Raw genomic sequence first — 23424 nt, forward strand, 5'->3', positions numbered from 1 at the left:
GCACGTAACAACAACAACTGTTGAATTCTATTGGCCAAGATTTTGTAAAGGATTTTTTGCATCTATGTTCATGAGATATGGGTCCATAGTTTTCTTTTTTGGTGATCTCTTTGCCTCATTTTGGTATTGGGGTTATACTGGCTTTATAGAATGACTCTGGGTATGTTCCTTCTTTCTCTATATTTTAAAGAATTCAAGTAGCACTGGTAATAGTTTGTCTTTGCATGTTTGGTAGAACTCACCCATGAAGTTATCTGGGCCAGGACTTTTTTTAAGGGAAATAGAGAAAATAGTCTTTTTATTACCTGCTCAAGTTTTAAATTTGTGATGGACTTATACAAATGTTCCATTTCACCTGTATCAGTTTAGTTAGGATGTGAGTTTCTAGGAATTTGTCTATTTCCTCTAGGTTTTTAAATTTATTGGAGTATAACTTTACATAATATTCCAGTATTTCAAATTTTATTTCAGCTGGTTCTGTTGTGATGTCACCTCTTTTCATTTTTTTAGTTATGTCTAATCTTTCTTTCTTTTCTTAAGTCTGTCTATTTTACTAACCCTTTCAAAGAACCAGCTCTTGGTTTTGTTAAAGATTTCAGTTGTTTTTCTATTTTCTATCTCATTGATTTTTATCCTTCATTCTTATAATTTTCTTTCTTCCAGAGTCTATGTGATTAGCCCATTGTTCTCTTATTAGTTACCGGATGTGTTAATTTTTCTCCTTTCTTCTTTCTTATGTCTTTGCATATTACTTTGGCTTAGCTGTATCCCAGAGGTTTGATGTGATATATTTTCATTAATTTCAAGGAACTTTTTAATTTCATTTCTATATATTCTAAGCTCTGTTTCACGTACTTTGGGCACATGACCAAGACAGACCAGTCCTTGAAGGACATCATGCTGGAAGATTGGAGGGACAGCATAGGAGTGGAAGACCCTGGATAAGATGGATTGACACAGTAACTGGCCAGTGGGCATAGGTGTATCAGAATGAGTGAGACTGGCTCAGGAGAGGACAGGATTCAGAGCTATTATAAATAGAGCCGCTGTGAATTGCAGGCAACTCGATGGCACATAACAACAACAACGTAAGTCAAAACCAACTCAAGAGCCATGAGGTTTTATTTGATGCAGGCTTTTTGGTGGTCGTGGATTATTTTCTATTTTTTTTTATGGTGAGAAAAAAAATGTATTTAGAATTAGCCGGCTGTACACAATTTAGATGATCCCAATTTTGTTGACAACATCCAAACCATCATAGTTAGGAGCAAGTTGAACATTGGCTTTCTCTCAATGAGACTTAAAACTAGGTGTTGACCTTAGCCACTCAATGTCACAGAGCTTCTTTACAGCTTGTTAGACTTGGTGCTTGCTGGCCTTGACATCCACAATGAACACAAGTGTGTTGTTATCTTCTATCTTCTTCATGGCTGACTCAGTGGTCACGGGAAATCTGATGATGGCATAGTGATCAAGCTTGTTTCTCCTGGGGACATTCTGCCTTTGGAGTCTCATCGTCTTGGGCCACTGGAAGGTGGATTATGTGCGGATCTTCTTCTGCTTGTGGCTGTGGATACCCTTCAGGGCCGCCTTGTTGGCATTTAATGCCTTTGCTTTGGCTTCACTTTTGGAGGCTTTCTTCTTCACTTTCGACGCCATCTTCGTAGAAAGCAGTGGTGGATTTTTTTTTCCCCAATGGTTGGGGGAGTTAAGCTTAGTGCATAGAAGGGAACTCTGGTGCCCTAGTGGGTAAGGAGTTATTCTGCAAACCCAAAAGGCAGGTGGTTCTAATCCTAGCAGCTCTGAGGTAGAAAGATGGATAGTCTCTTTCCAAACGATCTACAGTCTCTGAAAAGTTGCTATGAGTTGACTCCAACTCAACAGCACCTAACAACAGTGCATAGAAGGTACTCATATGTTCCTCTTCAATGAAGGAAAAAAGGAATGCTTTTAGGGTCTTACCTATTTCTACATTTAGGAGTTTCCACGAAGCTTGTTAATTCCTCCAGTCCTCCTTCTAAGAATATTGTTCTAAATGGCCATTTTCCTTCTCCTTAGGGTTCTAACCTAAGGGGTTTTACCGCAGTATATTAATGAGACAGCTCTATGTTCCGTAGATAACATTTCCATTTCTCTCCACTTTAGTACTCACACACTTGGATTTAAGTAGAAGGAATACTTAATGATGAGGAAAAACCTATTTAGAAACAGCAGCAGAATCATTCAGTGGTAGAGAAAAGAGAGATAGGTGGGCCATGTGATTAACAATCATCTGTTTCACATTTCTTTTTCAGGACTGAAGTTCAGAATGTGTTCCGTAACAAGTACTGGGTCATGCCTTCTCAGTTCCTCTCTGAGAAATTGCATTTAAATAATAAGTCTTACATACCAAATCCTTTAAGTATGTAAAAAGGGCACACACATATACAATTTACTCTTAATAGCCATTCATCATCATTTGGAAGGATTCCGTTCACATTTTACTTGAGATTATCAAAGTCTTTTTTTTTCCTTTTTCTCTTTTAAATTTTATTCCTTGGCTTTTAAAAAACTACCAATTTTATACTCAAGCAAAACCCTATTGTCACACATAGAGACGCTTTGAAAAACATATTCTTTAAAATTTATAAGAAGCATAAGTAACTTTAGCATATGATGTGATTTTTAAAAAATTTCTATAACAATGTATTTCAGGAAAGAATGCTTAAAGCTTAAGCTTTTTATTCAGGCTTTTGTTTACTTTCTTAAATTTTATTAATTTTAATGAACATTTACAGAGATTTTGGATTTTCATTCATTCATTGTCGCACTTTTTTCTTTACCCCCCTCCCCTCAGTTTGTTCCTCTCTTTGAAAAGCATAATATAAACTTTTCATTGTATATAATCTCCCTCCCCTCCCCACGCCCCCGCCCCCAGTGCACTCCGCTATGCAACCTTAATTCTGGATTCCTGTGATTATCATAATATGCTGTCATATATTGCTTTTACACTGTCCTCTCCCTTATCTGTTTCAATTCAGTATACATAATCTATCGTTTTTCTCAGTCTTACCCCAACCCTGATGTCAGTCACTTTCTACAATAAAGTCATTTTTAGTAGTCTCAGAAGGCCTCTCTGCTCATTAGTCGCTAATTTTGCTTTACCTTCTGGACTGCTCTTCGTTGTTGTTTTTGTTGTTGTTACTCTGTTTTATAAAAGACAAAATTCCTTTAAGATTGCTGCTGTTTTTGTTGCTGTGTACCACTGAGTTGGAAGCAACTTCCCTGACCTTCCCAAGGATTTTCAGAGGAAGTCAGTTGTGCGGAGGAGATTGTCCATCTCTCATTTCAACATCTGGTCACATCAAACTGCATGTGTTTAGGTTGCAGCACAACTTCTAACCACTAAGCAGCTAGAGCTGCCTTCTTTGAATACTGTTGCTGGGTAAAGTCAGAACCAACCCCTAGCTGACCCTCCAGTGGATTTTCAGAGGCTGTTAATTGCAGGAGAGGAGACTGCTCATCTTTTTCTCTTGGAGCAGCTGGCAGATTTGAATCACATACCTTTGGGTTGCTAGCGCAACTCCCTGCCACTTAGGCTGCCAGAGCTCCCTTCTGTTAAGACCCATTTACACAAATTTTAAATTTGTATTTATTTATTTAAAGGTACAGTACAGAGTATTTGCGCTATAAATGTAGGTACTCTAAGTCATGATGTAGCCACGGCCACTAGTATGAAAGCGTGTACCTTAAGCAAAGCCATATTGTTGTTGTTCTTGTTGTTATTGTTAGATGCTGTCCAATTGACTGTGGATCTGTGAACAGATTAAAACACTGCCCTATCCTGCACCGTTCTCAAGATCTCTAACATGTTCAAGCTCATTGTTACACGCGCTGTGTCATTCCATCTTGTTGAGGGTCTTCTCCTTTGCTGACCCTCTGCTTTCCCCAGCATGGCTTAAATCTCAGAGTTTATAAAATAAAATCAACATAAATGTCAAGGTACAGGCTGGGATCGGCTCTGTTCATGATAAACTTTTCTTTTGACTGAGAGAGAATCACTTGACTGTCTCTCTCTCTTCCTCTAAGAAATCAAAAGAAAATCTCTTAAATGGTTTATGTGGGAATGAATGAGGCAACAATGAAAAGTGATTTTGAAAATTCCACATCAGCAAACAAATATATAGTGATGATGTTACTATTGCTAATGAAATAATTAGAAAGATAAAGCTTTTTAATGATACTGAATAAATCAAAACAGCTGCAGTCTGATGCATAAAATGTGGAGAATCCCACATTAGAACTGCAATTGACTCTAATGTAATTGCACATGTTTAGATAATGTGTTGGCTTTTTCTCACACAGCAAGGGTACATTTCCCATGAGTCTTAAGTTTTAATGTTTTCATACATGTGTAGATATTCTATGAAATGATTCTTATTCCACTAATTCTTTTCTATAAAACTAACAATCACAGTAATTTGATGGAGATTATATATTCTATTTTTTTAAATAATTTAATTCTCAATTTAATCTCAGGAGGCTGTGCCTAACCATTAATAAACCACTTCTGGATGATGTAGAAAAAAATTATATATGTTAAGAGTTATAAGATGTTGTATGAATCATTGAGCGAGAACTCACTCATAGCTCACCATCCAGTGCATTTTCAGAGGCAGTAAATGGCACCAGAGGAGATTGTCCATCTTTCTCCCCTGAAGCAGCTGGTGGATTCAAACTGCATGCCTTTGGTTTGGCAGTGCAACTTCTTACCACTAGGCCAACTGGTCTGTAGCAAAGTTTGAATTCTCAGGCCTTTGAATAAATCACATCCTCATTTGTTCCCTGCTGTGTTGTGCCATTACTCCCCCTCTCCCCCTCTCTCCTCTCTCTTGCCCCTCTATCTTCTAGGCAGATAAAAGAAGAGTGGTAAGTGCAGAACTTTGAAAAAAAGCTTGCTCAGGTGGTGAGAGAGGTGTCTAGTTGACTTCAACTCTGACACTCCATGGTATTAGAGTAAAAGTATGCTCCCTGAGGGTTTCATTGATTTTTTTTTTTTTTGGCAGTAGATCACCAGGCATTTCTCTCAAGTTTCTTTGTGCACTTGAACCTCCAGCCCTTTGGTCAACAGCCACGTTTTATATTCATGCACTAAATCCTTAATGTGAAATGACCTTGCAATGAACAAGTTAAACATTGTTTTGTGCTTTGAAAAAAAGTACCACTTCTTTTCTTCTCTTTTTTTTATTTTAGTGAACGTTTATAGAGACTTTGGTTTTCCATTCATTCCTTGTTGTATTTTTTCTCCCTGCCCACCCCTCCCCCCCAGTTCACTCTTCTCTTTGAAAAGTAAAAGAAAAGTTTCTTCATTGGTATACAATCCTCCCCGCCCCCCACCCCCCAGTCCACTCCACTATGCAGCCTTTATTTTGGACTCTTATCATGACAACAATACTTAATCACATATCCCTTTTAAACAGTTCGCTCCCTCATCTGTTTCAATGCAGTATGCATTATTTATTCCCTCTTTTTCAGTCTCCCCCCAACCACGATGTCAGTCCTGTTTTACAACAGTGGCACTATACAGTATTTATCCTTTTGTGACTGAGATATTTCACTCAGCATAATGTCCTCCAGGGTCACTTGCTTCTTAATATAGTTTTCCAAGTTATACATCATAAAGACCCTGTGTGAGAAATATGTGGATAAGTAATAGGCAGATCTCCTAATGTAGGGAGCTCTGCTGCCATCTGTGCTGCAGTCCTGAAAGGCATGCAGTTTGAGGCCACCAGCTGCTCCATGGGAGAAGGATGGGCAGTCTCCTCCCGTGTAATTAACTGCCTCTGAAAACCCGCCGGAGGGTCAGCTGTGGGTCGGTTCTGACTCTACAGTACACAACAACAATCTCCTAATATAAATCGTTTTAGCCCACTTTTTTCTCACTTTTCCTTCTACTTCTCCCCATCCCTCCCCATGGGAGATTAGAGAATCTCCTCATTGGCAGAATTACAGGCAAAACTTGTTTCGTCTAAGTATGAAATTCTAGTTTTACTTCATTGTCTAAGATGTGTTAATTAAAAGAAAAGGAAACAGAAGGATCAGAATTTGGGGTTAGAGAGCACTGTTATTTGTGAAAGCACACAGGACACAGGTCCTTATATGTCCTGTATCCTTATATGTCCTATATCCCTCCATCTCCACCACCACCACCATTTGCCAGAAGTATTGCAAGAACATCTATCGAACTTTCTCCTTTGATGGAACTCTCCATTACAACTTATTCAAGCCAGACTCATAAATTAGGCAAATACTGATTGTGTGCTCCTCTTTGTGTCTTACGCTGTACTGCTTTTGTTGGTGTGTGCTGTTGAGTTGACTACAACTAACTCATCATGACCCCATGAAGAACAGGCCTGAAGCTTGTGCAATCCGGCACCATGCTGGAGCCCCTTTTTAGTTACTATAGAAGTCCACCTTGTTCAGAGTCTTCCTTTGTTTTCCTGAGACCTCACCTTAACCAGCATGATGTCTTTTTCCAAGGACTGTTAGAAAAAGACATCACGGCAACATGAAAATGACATCTTCCTGGCAATAAGCCCAAAGTATGTGAGACAAAGTTCCACCATCCTCACCACTAAGGAGCACCCTGGTTACCTCCTTCAAGAAAGACAGACTTGTCTGGTGTTTTTGGCAGTCAGTGGGATACTCAGTACTTTTCTCTAGTATCACAAATAGAAGGTATTATTTGTTCTCCAGTGATCCTGTTTTATTGTCCAACTTTCACATACACAGGAAGCAATTGAAAAAAAAACTATGGTTTGAATCAGATACACCATAGTCTTTAGATTTTGTTTGTTTGTTTTCCTTATTGTGTACCATCGAATCGGATCTGACTGGCACAGGAAGAGATTGGCCCTCCTTCTCCAGTAGAACATCTGTGAATTTGAGCTATGTGCCTTCAGGATTGCAGTGCAGCTTCTACTTGCCACTAGGCCACCAGAGCTTCCTGCACCATAGTCTTTAAACTGACATCTTGCTCATTAGCACTTTGGAAAGGTCCTTGACAGCAGATTTTCCCAAAGCAATGCATCTTTTGAGCTCTTGACTGCTGTTTCCATGGGTGCTGATTGGGGATCCAAGTCAAATGAAGTCATTGACAACTTCAGTCTGTTCTCCATCTGTGGTGATGCTGCCTATTTGGCACTGTGCTAGAGGGTCACTCCTCTTAAGTTAGACAGTGGAATCTTTTTTTTTCAGTCTGTATTAAGTGGCCAGAGTGAGCTTTTAACAAATACTGTTATAGTAAGATGGCATTCTTAGAATAGAGTTCACCTGCCTTATTATACCTTTTCAGCCTCTTCCTATGCCATTTTCCACACTTAGTCCAGCACAGCCACTCGTATCTTTCTGTCCATCAAACATACCGAATAGCTTCCAAGCTTAGGACCTTCGAACCAGAGGGCACCTGTGACCACTCATCCCATGTTCTTTATGCTGGTGGCTCCTGCCTTTCCTTTAGATCTCACCTCAAATATCACCTCCACAGAGAGGTTTTCCCTTGCCCCTTTCCCAAAGTAGTATGTACCCCCTTCCCATCATGCTTTCCTCCTATGGCCTGGATACCTTCATCACAATTGTCACTGTCATTTCCTGCCACACAGTAGCATTGTTTGATTGTATGCCTGGCTTATTGCTGAGTATCTTAATTGCCTGAGGCTGCTCCACCACCAACAAAACAACAATCAGATACACTAACAAAAACCCTCAAGTGGGTGGCTTTAGAGAACAGAAGTGTGTTTTCTTGCAGTTCTAGAGATTACACATCCAAAGCATAATTTCTGCTGTGGGGTTGTCTTTCCACCTTTGTGGTGGCTAAAATCCTTGGGAGTTATGTTACTTGTATTTTTCTCATGTGGAATCTCTCTTCACTCCGTGTGTGCTTTTTTGTGTCTTTGTGTCTGTTATAAAACATCAGTTGGGAGTGATGAAGTATAGACAACCCCGCCCAGATCTGGGATGCGTCCATTAACATAACAGAAGAAAGCCCCTATAGCCACCTTCCATTTTAAAAAAGTACCTGTAATGCAGTTGTATTTCTGAGCTAGAACACGAGGTTGGGGTTTACATTAATATATTAGGATGTTGTGTTGGGAAAGTCTGCGGTGAGAGAGTCCTCTCTAAAGTACTGAAGAGCAACGATGTCAGTCTGGAGACTAAGGTGCACCTGATACAGGCCATGGTCTTTGCAATCACTTGCTATGCATGAGAGAGCTGGAAAGTGACTAGGGAGGATAGAAAGAGAATTGATGCCTTTGAACTGTGGTGCTGGAGAAGAGTATTGAACATAACATGGACTGCTAAAAGAATGAACAGATTTGTCCTGGAGAGGGTGAAGCCAGACTGTTCCTTGGAGGCAAGGATTCCGAAGCTCCGTCTGACATACTTTGGACATGTTGCAAGAAGGGACCAGTCCTTGGAGAGGGATGTCATGCTTGTGAGGGTGGAGGGACAGCACAGGAGAGGAAGACCTTCGATGAGATGGATTGATTCCATCACTGGGGTAATAGGGGTATGTGTGTTGTAGACAATGACATTGTCACACGATAGAGCAGGGTTTAGGGCCATTGTACATAGGGTCGTTATGAGTCGCAGGCAACCCGACAGCACATAACAATAACAACAACATATTAGGATCATATTTACAGATGCAGGGGTTTAGATTTCAGATGACTTTGGACAACACACATCCAGTCTAAATCGTAAACATGGTAGATATTCATGTGTTCAAAATTTCAATTCAGTATATACCTTGGGAGATTTAGATACACTTTTCAATTTCATTTCTCTTTTCTGTTTCAGTCCTCTCTAATAAATAGTGACATTATCTTTGTGAAGTTACATGCCCCATGGGAAGTGCTTGGAAGATACGCAGAGCAAATGAATGTAAGAATGCCTTTCAGGTAGGTGTTAACGTATTCTCCCATCTCTGCTGCCTCACTGTAAACTTAATATTCTCCACTCTAGGGGAAAAATAAAACTGAGTGCTGGAAAGCTGCTAGAGAATAAAACCCTTCCAGTGTGTACAAACTGCAAATAAGTGTCCATGGCCAATAATCATTTCATGGCTATTGTGACCCATTTCTAGCTAATTTAGTCCTTAGCAGGTAGATTTTACACAGCTCTATGAATTACAGCAGTGGATTCAGTTTGGAGTTTGGATGTGAAAACGAAGCATTTTCCACTTGGCATGTTCATGTCCTGAGGGGAAAATTTTTAAGGCTGTGCATGACTGCTTGGAGCAACCAAACTACACAGTATACTCCTTTTTTGCGAGGTCCTTTCCAAGGCCAACATGCAGGGATGAGTCGCGAAAAACATTAAAATACCACCTCCGTCGGAACAAGTTTACGAAGTTCCATGAGAATATGATCTAATTTTGATAAAAATTTGTCTCTAAATTTGCTAAATTTTAGCAAAAAGTTCATAAATACATACAAACAGAAATATGGATCTTTATTCCACAGGGACTCGAAATTACTTTGTGTGAATTGCTAAATTATTTAAAGGGATTAATTTATCTAATGAATATTTTCACTTTTTCTATGGCTGCTAGATATAAATGAGGGAGCGCTGGTGGCCCAGTGGCAAGAAGCTGCACTGCAGTCCTAAAGGCACAGGGTTCGAGGCCTGCAACTGCTCCATGGGAGCAGGATGGGCAGGCTCCTCCCGTACAATTAACTGCCCCTGAAAACCTGCTGGAGGATCAGCTGTGGGTCGGTTCTAACTCTACAGCACATAGCAACAAACAACAGATATAACTGAAATTCTGTGCCTGAAATGATAAATGCCAGCATGTACGGGGAGAGTTCATAATGAGAACTCCTAAAGGAGATGGGGAACCCAAGGACAGGTCCACGGGAGGGAAGTGACTGAACACTGCGCATTAGCAGGTCTTTGCTTGTAAGAACAAGGAAGTAGGCCGATGTTAGTTCTAATATATACCTCTTAATGGGCTGCAGGAAGTTATAAAGACAGAAGAATCAGCCACATTTCTAGAGGGAGTATCTGGAGACTCTTTGAAAGAAGAGCAATTTCTACTCATAAGCCTATAATTTATCTCCCTGGAGTGGCTCATTTTCCTTGTTTTATTGGCCTTTAAGCCTTAACACTGTGGAAAACCTGAGGCTGGGATTTTTATCTGGTTGCCTCAAGGCAAAATTCTTCAAGTAGTTGAACATAGTTTTGATATTCTGATTTCTTTTTCTATTTCAAATGTAATAAATGAAATCTGTGACCTGGAAGAAAACAATATATAGTAGTAGTTGTTGTTGTTGTTGTTGTTGTTGAGCACCATCAAGTCAGAACGGGCCCATAGCTGACCCTCCAGTGGGTTTTCAGAGGCAGTTAATCACACAGGAGAAAATTGCCCATCCTTTTCCCACAGAGCAACTGGTGGTCTTGAACCAGATGCCTTCAAGACTGCAGCATAGCTTCTTGCCACTGGGCCACCAGGAGTTTCATCCACGTCCTAAACAACATGCATCCGGAAACTATGAGCTTTGATAAATGTCGTTATGTCGTTAGTTGTAGAGGGGCTTCAGGCTTTTTGTTCATAGGGTTGCTATGTCGTGCTTGACTCAACGGCAATCTACACACACACACACACACACACACCCTAAGAGAGAGAAGGAATATAAATTTGTTTTCATTGAAAATGGTAATACTGTAATGATAATTCATTAAAGCCAGTTATTTATTAATAATAAAATATGTCATAAGAACACTGTGTTACATGTAAGACCCAAAAGGAAAGGAATTATTACATCATGTATCCACTGCAGTCAAGACTACCCATATTTCTCCCATGGAGCAGCTGGTGGATTAAAACTGCCAACCATTCGGGCAGCAGCTCAGTGCATTACATATTGCCCACTGCTTTGAGTGCTCCTCAAGACAGTGAAGTTTAACTGAAATTAGTAGATATTCCAGAGCATGAAGCATAAGACTTTCTGCCAAAACAGTACGTTCTCCAGCAAATACCTCACACATACTATGGAAATTTGAACAATGTGGATGCAAATTCAAAGCCCTTAGTACCTGGCAGGATTTCATATTTCAATTGTAGACAACTCTTATACATGTTCACGCTATAAAATTTTGCCTTCAAGCAATGTCTGCACATAGTCTTATGAAGCATTAAGAACTCTTAGTGTTTCAGTGATAATTGGTCAGTTACTAAATGAAAGTTTGGCAGTTTGAATCCATCCTCTGCCCTCCAGGAGAAAGATTACAAAAAAGGATCTTCCACAGAGATTACTGCCTTGGAAACTTTCTGGGATGCTTCTGCACTGCCACATAGGGTCACTATGCTGTTTTATTGTTAGATGCTGTCAAGTTAACTATAACTCATGGGTCACTATGAGTTGGAACCAATTCAATAACAACCAGTTTCATTTTGGTTTTTAGATTCCAAGCAACAAGAAGGACCATAATAAATGTTAACAATCATCTTCTTTAGATCTATATATTACTGAAGGACACTAATTAAAAAAAACAATAACATACTGTTAATATGTGACAGTAATGGACCCCAGAAATGTGGATGTGGTTTCTACCTAAGCATAGCTTTACTTGTTGCTACAGGATACATTTAAAATGTAGGGTAGCACCTCGTCCATAGTTTCAGACACATAACTCTAGAGTGAGGAGATAGATGCACGTTCACAGGAGGAATCCTCCAACTACATCATTCAACAAAATCTACAGACATCAGCCTGCCTTAATTTTCATGTTGATTGATTAGTTAATTAATCAGTCATACTGATTACTTTCTATAATCTTTGGACTCCCACATTTCCTCTTCTTTTGTTTTAATCCCTCAGATGTTAATCCCTAAAGGGATTTGAGGGATAGGCTTATTAGGAGAAATTTCCAATAAAAGCTCTTTCTGAAATACTAATATACCCGTGGATATGTTTTTAAGTTTTTACAGATATGCAAAATATGTGTTAGTGTATAAGCTTTCCACTTTACAAAAGTGATATAGCCTAGCATAATAGTTCAGAAGATAGATAAACCACATAAACTTGATGACTAATCAGTTAAAACCCAAATATGGACAGGAAGATTACATTTTAATAAAGCATCTAACATATATGCTCTCCATTCAGAATTCATTCAAATTTGCGTTTTCAGTATTTGAAAACTGAAGACACACAGCAATATTGTAGATTCTTATTAAGTTCAGTTACATTTTTTTTTCCCAGGATCCCTTGGCTTTTCCTATTTCATTCCTCTCTTCCAAGGTTTATTGATTAAGCCATACACACCAGTATTATTTGCAGTCCTATTTACAGCTGGGTTTGATGCTGACTAGTTCTCTTTCTTTTGATAACATACTGGTTATTAAAAAAAAGATCACTTTTAAGTTCCCACTGCCTTATATCAAATGAGAGAAATGTTTTGTAAACAAATAGTGCTATATAAATAGTCGTTAATTTAGCAGCATGCCTGTTAAATTATACGGGGCCCACCTAATGCATGTCTGCACTTCCCTGAAGAAAAGCTGACCTCGACTGAATTTTTACAATACCAATTACTCCAAATCATCACTGTCCACATGGTTTGTAGGCATAAAGCAACCATAAACAATTATTGTAATGTGGGGAGAATATATCAATGGCAATTGTTTCATAAGATTTCATGACTCAAAAAAAAAAGGAAAAAATATTTCGTGACTCAAAAACTATGCCCTGTGCTCCCACTACATTTCTCACTGTTAATCTCTTTTTAGTTTTTTCTTCTTCACCTCTTACAGGCTTCTATCTTCAATCTCCTTTCCTTCCTTGCTAGTTCAAACTGTAACTGACGATGGGTTTTCTTCTCGACTGGCTTCATTTTTGCTGTTCTTCCAGGAGAAAAATCTATTACCTGCCCCGCCGGTACAAGTTCATGAGCAGGTAAGTGGTGTGCTCTGTCATGATGATGTGTGCTTTGCTCTGTTTGTTAATGTTATCCAACAGTTGCAAGGACTGACAAGCTAAGGAAGATGAGCTTTTATCACGTGAGAAAAACAGCTGTCCTTCATGGTTTCCAAAACAGCTGCTTCCGCTTAGCCTAGAAAGAAGCAAAAGTGAAAATGTTTCCCTCAGAGTTGCCCGGTGACTTCTCCAAACTCGGAAGGGCACAGTTTGTCATCTCCAGGTGTTGGGGTGGCTTTTTTCAGCCGACTTTATCAGATCAGAGTCAGGGAGGCACAAATGCTTAGTAGTTCTGGGGGGTTTGAATCTAACCACAGGCAACTCAGGCAACTAGGATCTGACAGTCACTTCCCAAAGATAATAAATGTTGAAAATATTTTGGAGCAGAGCTTTTTGACAGACTTGAGATCACCAGGAATCAGAACCAACTCTTGGCAATTAGTTTTGGTTATTGAATAAATAATCAAAAATTCCAAAAGTTGGTCTGGTTATTTTTTTTTCCCTCACAAATTTTTTTCCTGTTATCTTGACCTTGATGTTGTTGTTGTTCACTGTCAAGTTGGAACCGACCCTTAGCTGACTCTCCAGTGGGTTTTAAGAATCAGTTGCACGGGAGGAGATTGTCCATCCTTCTCCCACAGAGCATCTAGTGGATTTGAACCGCATGCTTTTGGGATTGCAGCACAGCCTCTGGCCAAGAGAGTTTGAAATGAGGATAGTCACTTTATTGCCAAGCTGACGACTGCTGGGCCCTCACAAAAGAGCCCCTCTTCTGGTTAATAATACTTCAAATTAAATTGTGTAGGTGTATTGCCTCACTTGGAAGCCCTTGCTACCCCTTCCATAACCTCTGAAAAAACTCACAGGATGGAGATTGCATTTGCTTTATGTCCAGAGTGTGTTTCTCCTTGTATTTTGAAAGGCAAGGAGAAGGAGAAAGCATCAATAATGTCTTCCAGCTTGATTCTGTGGTGCTCATTGGCAATCTAATTTCAAAATCTTAATTGGATTTGTGTTTCCAGAGAGCTGATGGTTAAACTGGGAAATCATTGGATTTCTCTGAAAATAATATTGTTCTTTCATTTCTGTGAGACTTTCAGAGTCCGTGCTCACTCAGTTTACTGCTTTGCAGAGTGATAAGCAGAAAATTGGTACATTTAATTGAGTTAACTCCAGTACACTTGCTACTTAACAAAATGTAGCATGAGAATTGGCATCCAGAGAAACTTAAGATGGTGTGGTTTATCACATTTTCCCTCTGCAACATCCCTTCTTAGCTATTTTTTGTTACGTTTCTCCCCACTGCCTGACTGCCATTATAGTGCAACAGATTCCTAGCTGACTATCCAGTGGGTTTTCAAGATGCTGTAAATTGCATGGGAGAAGACGGCCCATCTTTCTTCCACAGAGCTACTAAATTCACCACGCTTTAGATTCTATCTTTGGAATCCTTGGACATAACCCTGAAAATGCAGAGAACCATCAGTGCTTCTCAAACTTTAGTCAACATCAGAATCCTCAGGTGGGCTTGGCCAAGCACAGATCGCTAGACTTCACCCTCAGATGTTTCTGATTCAGTAAGTCTGGGGTAGGGCTGAGAATTTTCATTTGTAACAAGCTTCTAGATGATTCTTGTTCTTCTGACCCTGGGACTACACTTACAGAATCTCTAGCCTGTATAATAGATTTATTCCCGCCTTCTCATTAAGGTATTTGACTGATGAGAGCAACAAGATGAAAACCAGAAACAAAGATACAGAGACCATTCCTCCAGCTGATCCTGACATAATAGTGGAAGTAGAAGTCTGTATATGCTATGGACACAGTCCTTTGGATGCAGTATGCTTTAGGCAGGTGCTGAAAAGAATGGAGGATAAGGGAAGCACTCTGATGCTGGTCCAGTATGTCACACCAGCTAGATTCAATAAAGTCTGCATGGGCAGGAAACGAAAATCCACTTCCTTCAGAATCATAAAGCTGAATTCATGTCTTCACCCTGAATGACTAAGCAAATGACATTGAGCCCTTGAGCCTAAGTTCTCCTCATTTAATAAAATGAGGATACTAACTCTTACTCTGTGGGACTTATGGGAGGTTTAGAGATAAAATATGCAAAACACCTGGCATGCTACTTAGTATTCAGTAGGTGTGCACTAAGTGGTATCAATTAGTGAGTATGCCGTGGAGTGCTGATAATCATAACTGTATGTTTCTGCATACTCCCTGTTCCCTTTCTGCTTCTAAAGTTACCTTCCGATGTCACTAGCCTCTCCTCTCTTCTGTCCTCTGGTGACTGGTTCACCAGTTCTCCTCTGATTTTTCTTGCCAAGTGGTCCTCTTCTCCATGTAAATGCCTCAGACAGGCCTTGGCTTCACTACTCAGGCAGCCACCTAGTTTCAAACGGAAGGTCCCTGCTGAAAGGACCTGCACCCCAGATCCAATCAGTCTTTCAGCCCAGGAAATGCTAGTCCATGAATGCATCTAGAATCCATATAACTCCCCTGAAATCCGTGTTAAGAGACCAAGAGGCAAAAGGCAAAGAATAAAAAGGCACAAAGTGAGAACTAGAAGACTGATAGGGCATTGTGTCATCGCCGTCATCCACATTCTCCTCAGGAGAGGTGCTCTTCCATTTCTGGAAGGGTGAGGGATGAGAATCAACTATCAGTATTTAGTGGCTGTTGGTGGCTGCCACGATAGCACAGTCCACAGAGCGGTGGTTCTTGACTGTTCGTACGCATCTCTGTGCCATGCAAATTGCTGGGCTCATCTTCAACGTTTCGGAGTCAATAGATCCGATACGAGATGAAAGAATTTGCATTTCTGTCCATATCCTCAGGTGAGGTTGATGTTGCTGGCCCAGGACCACATTTTTTTTAACTTTATTTTTTAATGCAGATTTACACACACACACACACACACACACACACACACACACACACACACATTTTTCTTCATTGACATTGTTTCATACAATCATTGCCATATATTGTGTTTTATAAAGTTAGTTAATTGGACTATGTCCACACTTGCCTCGTCTTTTCAGGTCCTTGCCAGATCTTTCCCATTTCCTTTACCCCCTCCCTCCACTCACCAAATTGGGCAACCCTGTGATTCCTCCTCCCCATTCTCACACCTTTGCTCCCACCCCCATACACATTTTACTAGTTATTTTTCTATTTTTACAATAGTCTTATGCAATATTTGTCCTCGGAGACTGAGTTAGTTCACTCAGCATAATACTTTCCAGTCTCTCCCAAGTTATATAGTATTTTTCAAAATCATTGCTCCCGAATGATTCAGTTGCGTGAATGTACCACAATTTCTCAGTCCATTCAGTTGTTATTGGACATTTGGGCTGTTTCCATGTTCTTGCAGTGATGAATAACACTGCTCTAAACACCTGTATACAAATCTCCATTTGTATCTCAGTTCTAATTTCCTTGGAATATATTCCTGGTAATGGAATAGCTGGGTCATATGGAGTTTTTAATTTGCATCTCTCTTATTGCCAGCAATTTGGAGAATTTCTTCATGTGCCTGTTGACAATCTGAATGCTTTCCTGTGTGAAGCCTTTCCATGTCTTTTGACTAATTTGTGATTGTGTCATAAGTCGTTTTCCTGTAGAGGCCCAGGAGTATTCTGTAAACCCTTGTCATGAGAACCTTGTCTGAGATGGTATTGTCAAACGTTTTTTCCCCAGTTGGTAGGTTTTCTTTTCACCCTATTGGGAAAAGTTTTTTCTGCACACAGGGATTTAATCCTTAGAAGGTCCCATTCATCAATTGCATCCTCTCCAGATCATGCATTACTGGCTGTATTTGTCAGCCAGCCTCTTAATACCGTAGACTAGGCCTTCTAAGCTTGGTCACATTTTGTCTCTTATGAAATTTAGAAATAAGACCACATTTTGAGAACCAGAGGCATAGAGTGGAGGAAAATGGAAAGCCAGTAACTGAGGGAGGACTGATGGGGTCCTGAAGAATTGCAGCTGTGAGGACTGCAGCTATCTTTATCAGCTCCACATAAAAGAACTTAGCAAGAGCAGACACAATTAAGGACAAGTCAAAGGGAAGCAAGCAGAGGAGTCTGAAATATTACCTTATTCCACAGTTCCCGTGTGTAAAGGAGATGTTCTCAGTGAATCAGATCTTGGGAAACCCTTGTTTCTAGAGCTCAAAGAATGGCCTACTAACTTGGAATCTATACCTTTTAAAAAATGCTGCTCCAAGTACATAAATTATTAGAACCAGTGGAAGATTTAGGTACTGAGATGCTGAGCCAAAATAGAGGAAGAAGAATGCTATTATGGTGATATGGCACATTGATTCCAAATGGCCTCTTAAATTAAGACTCTGTTTATTACCATGTAGGATTAAATGACAGGCTTCTCCGTGGTAATGTGACATCCTGAAGTCTGTAGTCTGGTGGTAAATTTGAAGACACAGTTAATAAAAAAAACCTTTTTCTATCTCTTTTTTAGCTATGCTGCTTCATTTCTCTTCACAAGAGGGTCACATGGGTGATGAAGAGTATCTCTCTTTATAACCCATCAATTGTCGTCTTGTTAGTACACCAGTGACACAGAACACTGATTTCCAGTATTCGAACATTCCTATGCCATGCTAATTGCGGCTACCTCACTTAACTTTTTATTTCACCCGTGTCGATGACATTTAATTTGATTAATCCATGAAAGCATCCAGAACAAATTTATCTCCTTTAAGCATAAAGAGAACTGAATTAAAAATTGCCCAGTTTCTAAGCTGGCAGAGAAGATAAACTTATTTTCTCTTCATAGGTATCTCGTTTGAAAAACCACCTGCCTCACATAGAATACACCGATGTAGTTCAGAGATCTATTTTTGGAATAAATGCTGTTTTTATCCACGTACCTGGTGTATTAAATGCTGCTCTGGTTCTTATCCTTGAGCAAACATGCAACTCTTGTACATTACCTATTCAGTAAGGAGAATTCGTCATCTCTTCTTTGGCCTTCACAAAATAGTTTCAATACAGTGTGTAGAAAATGTGCTCACCATGCACCAAACCTAATTGTTGTGAGTGGCACATTGAAGAAGTCTCACTACTGTGAAGTCTCCCATCTGCCTCCTGCAACGTGTGGCACAGGAATTGTGTAAGCATAGTTGCACTGGCAACCCAAACATATGTGGTTCAAATCCACCAACTTCTCTGTGGAACAGAGATGGGCAGTCTCCCATGTGATTAACTGCTTCTGAAAACCTATTGGAGGGTCAGCTCTGGGTGGGTTCTGATTCGAAGATGCACAACAAGAACCATATAGCATCAAAGATTCAGTGCAGCTGTCATTTTTAAATGAAAAGACAAATAATATGGCTTTGTATATTTCGATCCCTGCTTTTAAAATATATACTCAACAGTCCAAAGGCTTTTGCCTCTTCGTTCACACAGTTAGGCTGCCAGAATACATGTCACTTGATGTCTTATGAAATTATAGCAGTGGAAAATGACACCCTTGGTACAGCGCTCACCAAAGAAAAGCGGAACCTTTCTCTTCTCTATCTCAACAAGAAACAAGGCTATGAACAAATTAGGAGTGGAGGGTACCACATACAAGTCCTCAAAGATTTGTGAAAGACGGATTTCCAAATACTGATGTTTGGAATGAAGACAGTAGATGATACAGATAATTTTGAAGTCCATATAACAGGTTCTAAATCTCACTAACACAATGAGACTGCATGCCAAATAGTAGCCCTGTGACTTAGAGTGACTTAGAGACCTAATTTCTTTCTATCCAAGGAGAGGCTGCAATTACAGGGGGACCTGGCTCCAAGAAAAGGAAAAAGAAACTCAAGCTTGTCTCACTGTTATCAGTCCAGGAGGGCTTCATTTACTGCAGTGCGTGACTGTGTGATGCCTTCATTAACAAAGCAAAACAAAACAAAATCTAGTCTGTAGCTTCCCTCTGGGATGATCATCCTGGAAAAATCTAATCTATCTGTTAGAAACATGATGCTATTAACAGTAGTTTGGTCTGGGGAGAAACAGGGTCTCTGAAGTCTCGTTTCATTTAATTCCATCGGATAAGCTGTCATTACGAATTCCTCTCCTGGACTGTTAATAGCTTAAGGGGAAAGAAAGGATCTTCTGCTTCCTTCAGATCCACCTGAAACCTCTCGATCAGGACTCTGTCCAGAAGGAAATTTACAAATGTCTATTGACAGAAGGGGCTCTGGTGGTTCAATGGTCAAGTGGTTGCGAACCTGTTATTGTTGTGGTGACTGTTAGGGGCTATAGAGTCAAGTATGACTCCTAGTGACCCTGTTAACAAGAGAGCTGACCCTTGGCCTAGCCTGTGTCATCCTCACTATCTCCGACACACTGGAGCCTGTTGCTGCAGTCACTGTGTCAGTCTACCTGACAACAGGTCTGCTTCGCTTTCCCCATCCTTCCATCTTCCCATCTTTCCAAGCATAATGTTCCTCTCCAAGGACTAGCTGCTCTTAACGACATGCCCAAAATATGTGAGATGAAGATTAGTCATCCTTATCTACAAGGAATACTTTGTCTTTCTCTAATCCGTTCTCTGGGCAGTTGTGAGATTTTTCAGTTCTCCTCTCTAAAACCAGAGCTGTCCTGCTTATTCATTGTTCCACTTTCAGAGCCATACCAAGTGACTGAAAAAAGACGTGGCCCAAATCAGGCATGCCTTAGGCCTCAAACAGACGTAACTGCAAACTTTCCCAGTGTAATACATCTCCTGATCTCCCGCCTGCTGGTACCAAGTGTATTGATTGTAGATCCAAGTAATGTGAAGTCGTTGGAAGTTTCAGTCTTTTCTCCATTAGGCTGCTAACATAGTAGTTGTCAAGTAGAACCTACCATCCTCTGTAAGATAAAAACCTGTGAGCTGCTTCTGTAGGATTGGGCCACGGCTTTTTCAGTCACTTGGTATGTATGTGAAAGCAGAACATCATGCCTTGTCTCCTTTTCAGTTCCTTGTGTTTCTTTCATATTAATCCTTTTTTATTACCTTGTCCTTTTCTTGCTTCACCATCTCCATGTTTCATTTAAATGGTGGACCCACTAGCTGATTGTTGACAGCTGCCTTTTCCTCCTATTGCGCATTTAGGCCTGAGTCATTATAGTTCTATTTGTTTTTATCCATGGGTTCACCAACTACTGTACCCAACAGCACTTAATTCACAGTACGGAGAACAGATCCTCGGAGTCTGTGAACTTGGCACAGTATAACCTGATTAAGGCTGCATACTGCAGTGTGAGAGAGATAAAACTCTCTTATTTAAAAAAACAAAACAAAACCAAAAAACCCACAACCAAGAGCAGAATAAAACCCTTTGGGGCAATGTCGTCTTTACTGAATGAGTATTAAGGCAATCAGACATGAAAAAGCCAAGACCCGCTTGAGAAGACCACCAGGTTAGCCTAAAAAATTCAGTTTATGAGTCCCAATTAACTTGGGTACATGATAGATGTTAGTGTAATACAATTAACTTGGAATGGGAAAGCAAAAAGACAAAACTGATGGGTGGAAAGATGCTTGCTCAGCAGCTTTTTATTTTAGGGAAGGAAAAGGTAAAAGTTAGATTTATAAACTCTGGTGTCCTAGTGGTAAGGAGTTGGTGCTGCCAATCCAAAAGCATGCAAATTGAATCCACCAGCTGTTTCAGGGAAGAAAGATGGACAATCTTCTCCCATGTGATTTACAGCCTCTGAACACCCACTGAGGGCCAGATATGAGTTAGTTCCAACTCTAGAGCACATGCAAGACAATAAAGTTAGCTGTGTGCCAGTGACACAACTGTTCTTGAGAGATATAGATAGATAGATAGATGATAGATAGATAGATAGATAGATAGATAGATAGATAGATAGATAGTTGTTGATTGCCTTCAAGTTGAGCAAAACTCATAATGACCCTATGAACAAAAGGCCTGAAATCCCCTCTACAACTGTCAACATTTGTCAAATTTCATAGGGTTTCCGGAGGCATGTTGTTTAGGAAGTGATACAACAACCCTATAAATTGAGCATCATTATCATGCCCATTTTACAGATAAGAAACAGGTGGCACAGGAAAGTTCAATAATCTGCCTATGGGATACTGCTGATATTCCTGGAGCTGGGGTTTGAACTTAGGCATCAAGACCTTTCAGCCTGTTCATGCTATCTACCTCTGAGCCACACTGCCCCACCCCCCTCTCTCTCAAGTTGCTCATATTTTTTAAAGTTGTCTCCAAAGGGATTGCTAAGCAGGTACAGGAAGATAGAGGGTAGAGGAGATAGAACCTTTTAGCCTTTTCTCTTCAAAACTCTGCTTGGGGTTTTCTGTCCTTCAAGTCTCCTCTGTATGACCCTATGGGGGGAGCAGGAGAAGAGAGAGAGCGTGCGCTGGAAAGCAAGGTTTTTGAGGAGCAGCCAAGAACAAGGGTACACTTCTTTCTAGTTGGTGCAGTTAGGAGTTGTGCAAAGGCCACCTCCAGGCCTTTCCAGAGTTAGAGTTGGGATTGTGGTAAGGGTGAACAATACTAAGGATAAGGAGAGAGTAGAAGTGGAATTCACCATCATTTCTCAGTTTGAAGATCGATGGTATGAAGAGTATCCCCCCAGCAGTGAGTTTCTCTGTCAAGGGTAGATTCTGTCTGTCCACTCCAGCTCATGGGGACCCTCTATGTGTCAGGGTAGGGCTGTACCCCAGGTGGTTTTCAGGTGCTGGTTTCTCAGAAGTAGCTCACCAGCTAGGCAGGTGGTACCTCATAGAGGTAACTCATAGAGATGGTATTAGATATCGGCTCTTGGGAGTTAAATAAGACAAACATACACCACTTTCTTTCCAATGGTCTAAATACTGACATTAATGTCATAATTTGAAAGACTTGATTTTATGGACCATCGACTCAGAACCAACTCATAGCTGACCCTCCAGAAGGCATTCAGAGGCTGTAAATTGCATGAGAAGAGACAGCCCATCCTTCTCCTTTTGAAAGACCAGTGTGCTGGTGCGCTCCTGCTAGTGGCTTGTTCTAAGCAGCATTTACAATTCTGATTGGTGGAAACCATATGTTTTTATCAGCTGAAGTCTGAGGGACAGAGGAACTGGAGAGAATCCAGGGAGGAAGCCATGGTTTGGAATCCACGTTCAAGAACTGTTGTTCTTCCTTGCATCGCAGTGTGCACTGGCCCGAGGGATACGTGTGCTCCTGATACCTCCATTTCATGAGGGGTCACTTTAAAAGGAGAGAAATGAAAGTGTAGAGCTGGCTCCTCGCTCAGCAGCCCCTCCGGGAAGGTGTGGGAGGCTGGAAGTAAATCATGCCTCAGACTGCACACTCATCCCACTTTGTGTTGTCAGCCCCCTCCATCATTAACTACAGCAAGAGCTCTTCTCTGCCCTCAAGGGGGACGGATGTCTTGCTAGCACAAAATGAAGTTTTAAACCTACAGAACAGAAGGAGTTACAGTCTCTGCTGTGAAAAGCCTGTCACCTTCCCAGGCTTTTTCAAAGTCCTTGGTCATTTATTGGCATGTGGGTGGACATAAAAATCATGGCTGCTATTTCAGAGACAATCTCATTGAGACTGGTGAAATGGGAAGAACACTGGCATTTCAACACTTTTCTTTATGGGTAGGGAGACTTTTTCCTCTCCCTGTGGGGCTGTGGGTACTTCACATGTTAAACAGGGGTGTTTGTGTGCCTTAGAGTGCCTGCTACAATGTGTGGTGTCATTCTGTGGCTCAGTAGTGACTTGCTACCTGTGTCATGGGGCAATGTTGACGCTGACATGCTCTCCCCTCTGGTCTTGCTTTTCATGTCCCACAGGATCGATAAGCAAATAAGCAGGTTTCGGAGATGGTTGCCTAAGAAGCCCATGAGGCTGGACAAGGAGACACTGCCAGACCTGGAGGAGAATGACTGCTACACTGCCCCTTTCAGCCAGCAAAGGATCCACCAGTGAGTGTTTCCATTGAATCCTTTGCCTTACTGAGGATGTACAATAATGGAGTATTTCCCTGCACTGCTTTTGATACCTTGTCACTTGGGTGGAACAAGCTAGTGTCCTTCTCCCTTGAAAGTCCTATCCATAACCCTTTTGTATTAATCAGGGTAAGCTGACCACTTTTGCAAACAATTCTACATATTGCATCAGTTTAAAACAATAGAAAGCTATAGGTATTCCTTGAATGACCATTTCCATGGTGTTCAGAGACCCAGGTTCCTTCTGTCTTCTTGCACTGCCAAGCTGAGTAGTACTAAAAGGCTCATGTAGGATCCTTCTGTTTAGCTAGCAGGCATGGCAAGTTGTCTATACCATTCTCTATTAAAAATGGGAGGGGTCGGTGAGCTCTGGTGGCCTAGTGGCAAGAAGCTGTACTGCAGTCCCAGAGGTGCGCAGTTCAAATCCACCAGATGCTCTGCTGGAGGAGGGATAATCTCCTCCTGTACCAGTCAGATCTGA

At 40.7% G+C, this 23424-nt stretch overlaps 1 protein-coding gene and 1 pseudogene across 4 annotated transcripts in view; both read left to right on the top strand.

Moving 5' to 3' along the window:
• Positions 1–23424, top strand: part of ANO4 (anoctamin 4) — a 678878-nt gene that overhangs the window by 465214 nt on the left and 190240 nt on the right. For all 4 annotated transcript variants that reach the window (XM_006888526.1, XM_006888523.1, XM_006888525.1 and 1 more), the window contains 3 exons: positions 8839–8939; positions 12894–12938; positions 22788–22919. In XM_006888526.1, the coding sequence (XP_006888588.1) occupies positions 8839–8939; positions 12894–12938; positions 22788–22919 (278 nt within the window). The remainder of the gene's footprint in view (positions 1–8838; positions 8940–12893; positions 12939–22787; positions 22920–23424) is intronic.
• The window catches only part of LOC102863650, a 6652-nt pseudogene continuing 6183 nt past the window's right edge, over positions 22956–23424 (top strand).

This window comes from Elephantulus edwardii, unplaced genomic scaffold (genome assembly GCF_000299155.1).
Source record: "Elephantulus edwardii isolate Elephantulus edwardi_28Jun2011 unplaced genomic scaffold, EleEdw1.0 scaffold00068, whole genome shotgun sequence".
NCBI classification, from domain to species: domain Eukaryota; kingdom Metazoa; phylum Chordata; class Mammalia; order Macroscelidea; family Macroscelididae; genus Elephantulus; species Elephantulus edwardii.